At 56.0% G+C, this 9,955-nt stretch overlaps 2 protein-coding genes across 2 annotated transcripts; one reads left to right on the top strand and one right to left on the bottom strand.

The window, feature by feature from the left end:
• Positions 1-996: 996 nt before the first annotated feature.
• On the bottom strand, positions 997-7,704 carry Abhd8 (abhydrolase domain containing 8). Its single transcript, XM_032919525.1, has 5 exons — positions 7,519-7,704; positions 5,300-6,026; positions 2,701-2,871; positions 2,366-2,582; positions 997-1,666 (listed from the first exon to the last, which is right to left on the bottom strand). Exons 1-5 carry the CDS (start codon positions 7,526-7,528, stop codon positions 1,466-1,468), a joined length of 1,326 nt encoding a protein of 441 aa, XP_032775416.1. The 5' UTR covers positions 7,529-7,704; the 3' UTR covers positions 997-1,465.
• Positions 7,705-7,902: 198 nt separating this feature from the next.
• Mrpl34 (mitochondrial ribosomal protein L34) lies at positions 7,903-9,714 on the top strand. The gene is made up of 2 exons (XM_032919533.1): positions 7,903-9,068; positions 9,233-9,714. The coding sequence occupies exons 1-2, from the start codon at positions 9,004-9,006 to the stop codon at positions 9,441-9,443; spliced, it is 276 nt and encodes a 91-aa protein (XP_032775424.1). The 5' UTR covers positions 7,903-9,003; the 3' UTR covers positions 9,444-9,714.
• Positions 9,715-9,955: the final 241 nt, after the last annotated feature.

The following is a 9,955-nucleotide window of genomic DNA, read 5'->3' as shown; positions in this document are numbered from 1 at the left end:
AATCCCCAACCCCGACCCTCAGTTTCTTATGTATGGACATATTCTCTTATAATATTGGGGGCCCGGGGTTGGGGATTTAGCTCAGTGCTAGCAAGCACAAGGCCCTGGGTTCCGTACTCAGCTCCGGAAAAAAAAAAAAGACAAAATAATATTGGGGACCCAAATGACATAATATAAATAACATTAGACCAAATCCACAACAAGGGGCGGCTGTGTGCCAAGGGCCTCACAGCCTGAGGTCCCCATGACCTGCTTGTCCTCCTGGCTGAGGGGAGGGAGAGCTGCAGCTTCAGGACACCCAGAGCCAAGGCTGTGTGTGCTGAGTAAGTGACCAAGAAGCCTGAGGAGCCAGAGGGTTGGCGCCTGATAGCTTGTCCAGTTCTGGTGAAGACGGCAGGGTGTGTGTGCTGGGGGTGCACGGGTGTTCATGACTGAGGACATCCCTCTCTCAGGCCGAAGGTGAACTTTGTGATAGATGGTGCTGTCAGGGAGAATAAGGTCCCTGAGGTGGGAGAGAAGCAAGCGGTGAAACAAACTACTCTAGAACATTCCACTGTTCGGCAGGGCTGGTGGCGGTGCATGCCTTTATCCCAGCACTCAGGAGACAGAGGCAGGCGATCTCTGAGTTGGAGGTCAGCCAAGGGTACGGAACAAGTTCCAGGATAGCCAGGGCTACACAGAGAAACCCTGTCTGGGGCACGAAGGGGGTGGGGTGGGGTGGGCAACCACGGTCTCACATGGTCTGGTCATCCCAGGAGAGCAAACATGGAGAGTAGGAGAGGCAAAAGAAGGGAAGGCTAGGAGAGAGAGAGAGAGAGAGAGAGAGAGAGAGAGAGAGAGAGAGAGAGAGAGAGAGAGAGAGAGAGAGACAGAGAGAGAGAGAGAGACAGAGAGAGAGAGAGACAGAGACAGAGACAGAGACAGAGACAGACAGTGCTACTTGCCCATCTCAGCCCTCAAGATGCTGAGGCAGGAGGATCACAAATTGGAGGCCAGTTTGGATTGTCATTTTTTTTATTGAGTTACAAGTTGCCATGTGCGGGGATTTGTGGCTCCGGCCCCTCCCTCCTTAGGTGCCTAGTTCCCAGTCCCAAGCAATGGGGATGGTGCGATAAGGTCTCCCAGGACTGGATAGGAGGTCCTCCCAGGGTTCCCCTTGGGGCTTCCCGGTGTGGAATGGAGCACAGCGGAGGGGAAGACCGAGTGGGATGGCAGCCCACACATTGCAGCTTCGGGGACTTGGGGAGGCAGGGAGGGGGCTCTGTACAAGGTCACACCCTTCGGTCTCGCGTGGAAAGGGCACGGTAGCTACCCTGGGCACAGAGTCTCCAACACCAGCTGTGCCCGGTCCGCTCTGGGACACGCCCAGGCCCCGCCCATCGGCATGAGGCCCCGCCCAGCCAGCCCATGCCCAGTCTAAGGGAGCCTCTACTACTCAAGATCCAGGAGTCCCTGGGGCCGCTGGTCACTTCTCCTCCCCTGGAGCCGGGTCTGGCTGCAGCTGCAGCGGCTGTGGCTTGGACTTTGGCTCGAGCTTTGGCTCGGCCTCAGGTTCTGGCTCCCACAGCAGGAACTCGTGTAGCAGTGTGTTGACTGTCTCAGGACACTCCAGCATCACCATGTGGCTGCCTTCCTCGATGAGCTTGAGAAAGGCCAGCAGCAGGATCTGTGGGCACATCAAGAAGTCCCTTCTGCTGTCTACCCTTCAGCCCCACCCAGGAGGATGCCAGGGGTGGCCTCTCACCCATCTGGACCCTCTCCAGGTATTCCTCACTCAGTCAACATCCATTAAGCGCTTTATAATATGCCCCAGGGTTGGACTTCTCAACCTTGGCTCTGAGGGCACTTGGGTTGGCTCATTGCTATGGGGGTATCAGCTGTGTTGTAGGGTGCTGGGCAGCGTCCTCGGACAACCTCAGGAGTGGAGGCTAGGGAAACTGCCCTCTAACCCTGTCCACGAATGTTTCTAGATGTCTCCAAGTGTCCCTTATAGGACAGATCTGCCCTTGGTGAGGATCTCCCTGCAATCCCTTCTCCATACCTTTCCTGAAAGCCCTAAGAATCACAGAGTCACAGCCATGCAGAAATCTTAATCAATCAACGCCTGCCACTCAAAGACCCCATCCATCCACAACTGTCAGAAAGACACACCCGTCTGGAAAGTTCACAGCCACTCAGCCTTGTCCTCACTGGCACCTTTCTGGAAAACTAGGCTTCCCACTGGCCGAGCCTACTCAGAATCCATTGTGGCGGGATGCCAGTCTTGGGACCACACACATCCCTAAGTCACGCCCAGGCACAGGTACCAGCCCTGAACCCTGCGCACAAGGAGTGTGTGTTGGTGTTCTGGGTCCACAGATCCTACCTCAGCCATGCGTTGGTCCTCTTCCACTGGCACAAACTTGTCGTGCATGCCGTGTACCAGAAGCACGGGAACTGTCAGCTCCGCATGGTAGACCTCGTCACCTTCAGGCCAGTACTGGCCGCTCATCATGGCCCGCAGCACGAAGGAGGACACATTGAACGCATTGCCCTCCTTCAGCAGCTGCTTTTCCTTGGCCCCTTGGCGAGCAAAACCGGCCCTGGGATGCGGAAGATGCCATCTGAGCCTGAGCTCAGCCCAGAGCCTCCCCCTACAGGTCAGTAACGGAACAACCACCCCTCCCCCGCACGGATCCCAGGGGCAGGCAGGGATCTTACTTGAGGAAGCTCCAGGCCAGGCAAGGTGACAGGCAGTGCAGGACACACGTGGGCATGTTGAAGATGGAGCAGAGGCTGGGCTCCAGTGCCGTGGGGCCTCCACCGTTGATCATGATCACCTTGTGTACAAGATCTGGGTACTCATGGGCCAGGAAAGTACAGAAGGAGACCCTGAGGGGCAGGGATGGGAGAATCCGGGTCAGCAGGACACTGACAGCATTTTACTTCCTCCCTTGGTCACTAAGCAGGCCCTCAGAGACCAGTTCCCTGGCCGGGCACCCAGCTGGCTGACGGAAGGGTTCCTTCGCGACCAGGTACGCAGTGCTGAGATGGAGTCCATGGCTTTACACTGGGCATGCGCTTTATCTGCTGAGCTACAGGCCTGGCCCTTTGGCTTGCAGCACGCTCTTCGAAAGCCTACGACAGCCTCTACATAACCAGGGCTCACATCCAGCCTTGAGTGCTGGGGTTACAGTACACATCCCCTGTAAGTTCTGGGGTAGTTCTTGTTAGAAACAGGCTTTCTCACTTTAGAGAGTTTCACTTAGAGAATTTCGCTTGGACTAGAACTCCCAGAGATATGCCTGCCTCTTGGGCACACTTCTGTATAATTTCTGCCGTGCTGAGCCCACTAATACGGTGAGCTTGGCTGTCCTGTTACTTTGCTGCATCCCAAGTGGGAATGTGCTCCCTTGAGGGGATGCTTGCTAACCGGCACACAGCAAGCCATCCCATCTGAGAGTGACTCACAGATGCCCACACCTTTCCAGCTGCAGCTGGATTCTGGAATCCCCTCAGTGGCTCTCCACTGGGCGTGCTTCTGTCCAGCATCTGAAGACAGGACATCATGGGCAGATATGTGGGGATGTGCACTCAGGTCCACAGCCCCTTAGAGGACGGAATCACTGGGTACCAAACAACTACACAGAGAACTCCCTCCCCTCCCCCTTTCTGAAAGAGTCTCACACACTGTATAGCCCACGCTGGAACGGACTTCATGGCAATCCTCCTGCCCGAGTCCCTGGAGCACTGAATTTACAGGCACGTGCCGCCCCATGTGGGCCTTGCCCTGCTCAGCCTCCATCACCTGGTTAATAGCTTGAAGCTATTGAAGGGTTAAGAGCTCCACATAGAAGGAGAGGAAGGGGAATGGGCCTGACCATTAGGCCACCCCACCCACCCCCACCCATACACATGGATATGTAATGCTGTCCCACAGTAACCCCAGTCTATTATTACATGTTTGTAAAAAAAGAAACATGTTTTAGACAGTGTAATTTAGCCTAGAACATGCTTGAGGTCAAAGCAATGAATGCCCGCCTCACACTCCAAAGTGCTGAAATTACAGGCACAACCCACCCTGGCCAGCTTTAAAAGATTATTTTTTAGCTGGACGTGGTAGCTCACACCTGTTATCCCATCACCCCGGAAGCAGAGGCAGGTGAATCTCTGTGAGTTCGAGGTCAACCATGTGATTTCCAGGACAGCCAGGACTATGTAGACAGGCCTGTCTTAAAAGTAAAAACAAAAATTTAATTTTTAAATGTTTAAGGACATGAAAAGATTCTGCTGACTGACTTTTTGTGGTGCAGGGACTGAGGCCAGGCCTTGTGCGTGCTAGGTATGCCTGAGCAGTCATTCCCCAGCTTTGGTGCGGGGGGATGTGCATCCTCACGCTTGTTAACCGCGCCTGGAAGCTGTGTGGCTGAGTGACCATTACATCTGTCCCTGCCTCCCAGGTACGGGGATGGCACACGAGGGCCACCGGGCCTGGCTTTCAATGATATTGGTTGATTTTTGAGACAAAGTCTCATCCTATAGGTCTGGCTGGTCTTGAATTCCTAGCAATCCTCCTGCCTTGGTCTTGGAAGTTCTGGAGCATCATGCCCAGACTCTTCGTGGTTTGCTTTTTTGGTTTTTGTTGTTGTTGCTTTTGGTTTTTTGTTTTGTTTTGATTTGTTTGTTTTTAAACATAGGTTTTTGCTATAAGTGTAGTCCTGGGTTGGAAATGACTTAGTAGCCGAGGCTGGCCTTACGTTTTGAGCTTTGTTCCGGGATCAGCCTCCTAAGTATGGTGATGACACACCTGCTACCACCACATATACTAAAGGCTGCCATTAGCTAGGCCAGAGCTCTAGTGTCAAGTTGCTCCCAGCCCCCTTACTGGGGGATTCTAGTCAAGGCTCCACCCCTGAGCCATGCCCTCAACCTCTCACTGGGGGATTCTAGGCAAGGCTCCACCCCTAAGCCACGCCCTCAACCTCTCACTGGGGGATTCTAGGCAAGGCTCCACCCCTGAGCCATGCCCTCAACCTCTCACTGGGGGATTCTAGGCAAGGCTCCACCCCTAAGCCACGCCCCCAGCCCAATCACATTCTGCAAGGAAAGACATTGCATAGGGTGGCACAGAAGTTGCATAGGGTGGCACAGAAGGCTTTTATTCTAACCTTTGGGAGGTAGATGCAGGAGGACCAGGTTGTTCAAGGTCATCCTCAGCTACATAATTTTTGGGGCCAGCCTGGACTATACAAAGCCCTGTCTCAACCTAGCTCTGGGGAGAAGAGAATGGTTTGGGAGTAGCCATTCTTTGGGATCTTACCCGTAAGAATGACCAATGAGCACGTTGCGCTTCTTGGCATAGCGCGTGAAAATGGCCCGCATGTCCTCTGCCAATGCGTAAAAGGTGTAGGCGGCTGCAACCTGTGGCGCAGAGCTGGCTCCATGGCCGGCCAGGTCAGGTGCCACCACCTCGTAACCGAGTCGCACAAAGAAGTCCAGCTGCTCCTTCCAGATGGCGAGTGAGCCACCCACTCCGTGGATGAAGAACAGCACCACATCAGCCTGCGCGCCCTTGCAGCTGGTGATGCGCTGCTCGCAGTCGATGTGGATGGTCCTCTTCGGACGCCGTGGACGGCGGCGTCGCCCGCTGCCCGGGGTGGCCCGGGTGTCGCCTCCTGCGGGCTCCGCCAACTCTACCTCAAGTGAGCCAGGCGGGTCCCCGGAGCCACTGCGGCCTTGCAGGTCGGCACGAGGCGCTCGGCCCAGGTTCTCCACCACCAGCCTCCCATTTCGGTACACTGTGATACGGCGCTGGCAGCGCACAAGGCCCGTCTTGACCCCTGGATTATCTTCAGGAGGAGGGGGTGGCGGTGAGGGGATGGGCGCGGGGCACGCATGCTTTACCCGCAGCACCCGGCCTGGTTTGACCTCCACGAACGTGTAGCCGTCACTGGACTCGACGCTCTCCAGTGGCCGCACGGCGTTAGGGGGAGTCCCCAGCAGGCAGCAAAAGAAGCCATCTGTCACGCCGGTCAGCATGGTGTGTCCTGGAGGGAGGACAGTGACTAGCTCAGGTCAGTAGCTCTGCTCGTGCATCCGGTAAGCAGGACCTGGAGGGGCCTTCTAGGTTCCCTGACACCCCAATGCCAGACAAGTTCTCAGGGTGTCCCTTGTACAGTACTGAAGAGAGCATGAGAACACTAAAGCAAGAGCCCTTTGCAGAGGAGACCCTTACCACCAGCCGGAGTTTATCATGCATTCATCCACTCATGCACGCAAGCGAGCATGTTTGCATACATCTCTTCATACACTGAATTGTGCAAGCATGGACGCAGCTGGTTTGCATGCTTGGTTTTGAGAAAGAAGCTCATGTAGCCCAGGCTGGCGTGGAAAGCCTCCTGCTGCCCAGGCTGACCTCGCTCTGGTTTCCACCTCTAGAGTTGTAACAGGTTAAGCATACAGGAGTGTTTCTAAGACCAAGGGGAACCTCAAACTCCCACAGTCCTCCTGCCTCTACCTCCCCAAGTGTTGAGGTGACAGGCCTGTATCAACCCTATGCCGTTGGTTTGTTTTTGTAACAAGATCTCATTCTGTAGTCCTGGACTGTACACTGTCTCAAACTCCTTGCAATCCTCCTGCCTCCGCCTCTGCCTCTGCCAGTACTAGAATGACTAGTGTGAGCCCCCATCACTGCCAACCTTTTACACAGGGTTTCATTCTGTAGCCCAGGTTGGCCTCAACCTTGTGTCAGAGCTCCTGGGTGATGAGATGACAGACCAAAAAGCCTCGCTCTTTCTCTAAAATGTCAAAGTTCCCAGCTCAGGCCTCTGGTATGAGTCTCACTAATGACTGATGTGGCCGAGGAAGGATGTTGTCCACTGGGACTCAGGTTGTATATCCGGCTCCAGGTTCGGGAGAGCGCAAGTTGACTGGCACAGAAGCGAGAACCTATGGAGGCTGCTGCCCTCGGCATTCTGGTACTCTGTGTTCTAAGGGGTGGCCACACGACCCTAGTGACAGTCAGGAGGACGAAGGCAGAACCTGACGGGGGGCCTCTGGGCCTCCATCCGGTTCCCTTGACCACCCCCCTCGGTGTCCATGACAACCACAGGCGGTTACATAACTCCAGGGGATACCGGCGCAGCACACCCCCATTGTCTGAGGCATAGGGATGGGACCAGCTTCATTTTTCCATCACGGCCTGGTCGCCGCTGGAGTGATGGTCATTAAATACCCCGTCCGTGGTGGCCCCGGATGCACTCGAGGGAAAAGCAGGCCATGCACCTCGTCTCTAAGGGCCCTGGAACCCCGACTGTGGAGGCCTCTCTAAAGCGCAGCGCCAGCCTGTTTCCTAGCCCGACCCGCTTCTCCCTGGAGTCTGTCAACCCCGCGGTGGGGTCAAGGCCACTGTGGTTCCGCAGCATCCTAGCAGTGCGAATGCGGAGCTTGGCCGTTATCCACCTCCCGCACTCCACCCCGCCCCCAGCGGAGGCCTGGCAGCCTGGTGACTCCTCTCTCAGGGAAACAGATCCAGCTCACCTGAGGTCATCGAGGGGCCCGGGGCCCGAGGCAGGACGCAGGGGTCCCGGGCGGAGAAGCCAGCGTCCACCTGCAGGTGCGGCTTACATGGTGATGCGCGGTCGGCCGCATTAGCGCGGACAGGCGCGAGCCCGGACGGTCAACGCAGGGGCATCCCGCAGCAAACCGGCCCTGTAAGTCCCACCCAGCGTAGGCGGGGCCTGAAGCCGATGGACAGGCATCTCGGCCTATTGCCGCGGCGAGCCGACTGGCCTAGATAACCGTCCAACCAGAGGCTGCTCTTGCAGGATCAGAGCGCGCTCTGCAAGCAGCAGCCCCGCCCCTGCGAAGAGTTTGGGGGCTACGGGGGAGGGATGGGCTGGCGCCTGGGCCAAGAAGGGCTTGCAGTTAAGGGACAGCGAGTAGCTTGGGGGTGTGGAGGATGTGTTCTGTCTGGGACGGGGTCTCCTCAGCCATCATCCGCCTCCCGCAAGGCGGTATGCCCACTCTTCCTTGACCTTCCCATTCTACAGACTCCCAAATCTCTACACGTTTGGGTCAAGGCTGGCATTTGAACCAGAGGCTGTGTCAGAAGTGTCGGAGTTGCGGAGCTAGAGAATGGGAATTGCATCCCAGCAGTGGGGGCTCGGCTACACCAAGACTCTTAGAAGAGCAGGAATCCAAGGAGCCTAAGCTGACCCTCCCACCCTGGCCTGCTGTTCGCTTGTGGGCTCAACTTGCAGTTCAGACACTTGCCGCCATTCCTTCTACACACAGTAAGTACTCAACTCTTCGCCTCAATGATTTGTAGGCACAACTGGCCGTTTTAGAGGGTAGGTAAGGACCATGAACTTCAGAGATACTGGTGTGTATGGCTTCCTGTGGCTGCTGGCACGACTGTCTGGACATCTTAGAGCAGTGGAGAGCACAGGAGGAGTCCAGATCTGAGCCGCGGGAAGGAAATTCCTCCAGGCCAGCCTGAAGAATTAAACTAGCCAGGGAAAATTCACAACGCACGAATTTTCCAGATTACGAAGAGCTGGGACTCAAGGACATCCGGGCTGCGCGCCAGGAGAAGTCTTGGCTGAGGGCGCGGAGAAGCTGCCAACCCGCTGCGTGCCAGCTGCCCGTCTTCAATGAGGGCGACTGAAAAGGCCAGCAGCCAGTTCCCCGGACTGCTGCCAGAGTCGTCCCCACCACCCTGGGGCGCCCTCTACCAGTGGCCGAGGCGGAGAACTACAACTCCCAGAAGATCAGGGGGGACAGAATGTCATACACACGGCAGGAGACTACACTCGCTCGCCCCCTCCTGGTCATTTTGGAGAACTACACGCCACTGAGGACAGAGTCTCCAGCTTATCGTCAAGCGCAGGCGTGGCACTACAACTCCCAAAGTGCCCCGTGGCAATAGGTGGAACTACATTTCCCAGAAGGCATTGTCAAGGAGCCCAGCGTGTAGGAACTGAAGTCGACCCGGACGACCAGGCCAGTGACCTGACACTGGACATGGCCTTCCTAGCCCGGTGCTTTGGGGGCCAGGCCTGCAGATCGGTGATCCTGTTGAGTGGCAGGTGAGCGCTCCAAACTGGGAACAAGGGTGTTCTCCAGACTACCACGCATACTTATGTCGCGCCTTTTGTATACAAGCTGTTTTGTTGCTCTGCCCATTACAAAGGCGGCTCAGAAAATCATACAGCGTACATTCTCAGGTTTCACGGTTTCTCTGGACCCACAGGTATCTCCAGTCCAGGGTCTGGATGGGACTCCCGGATGCCTGGCCCCTCTCCCTGCAGCAGGTCCGAGGCCGCACACGCGGAAACGAGTATCAGCCGAGCAACATCAAGCGTAAGCACAAGCACGGCTGGGTCCGCCGGCTGAGCACGCCTGCTGGCGTGCAGGTCATCCTCCGCCGCATGCTGAAGGGCCGCAAGTCCCTGAGCCACTGAGGAACGCCATGCCGCTGTAAATAGACTCAGACGCTGGTCGAGTTGCCCGAGGGCGAGAAGTTGGGGCAAGTTGAAAGTGGGGACCTGTCCTTTCGTAGGTTTTTAGACGAATCCCCGTTCCTCTGCTCACCGACCACCAGCACCTGCGATATCTCGTCCATTTCTGTAAATATATTTGAAGGTATCTTTGCAAGACAGGCTCATCCACCCCAACGTTTCCAGCCATTCCAAAGTATTACGGACTTGCTAATAAATATTCACGTTTCTTGGAGCACTACGTATCTATTAACCTACAGTTCTGGAAAACTGGTCAGGGGTCAGTCCTTGGGGCCCCTGCTTGACCCCAGGACTTGGACAAGGCCTTTAGCTCCTAGGTTTTGTGTCCCTCACAAACAGGCACTAGCTTCTGTTTTAGCACAATGGCCCATCTGCAGTTAGTAACTAACTGTCCTCTCCTTTTAAGGTGTGCATTCCTGGGACTGAACTTAGGTCATGAGGCATTCAGCAGACTC

This window comes from Rattus rattus, chromosome 13, assembly GCF_011064425.1.
Source record: "Rattus rattus isolate New Zealand chromosome 13, Rrattus_CSIRO_v1, whole genome shotgun sequence".
NCBI classification, from domain to species: domain Eukaryota; kingdom Metazoa; phylum Chordata; class Mammalia; order Rodentia; family Muridae; genus Rattus; species Rattus rattus.
This window is presented reverse-complemented; position numbering and strand designations above follow the sequence as displayed.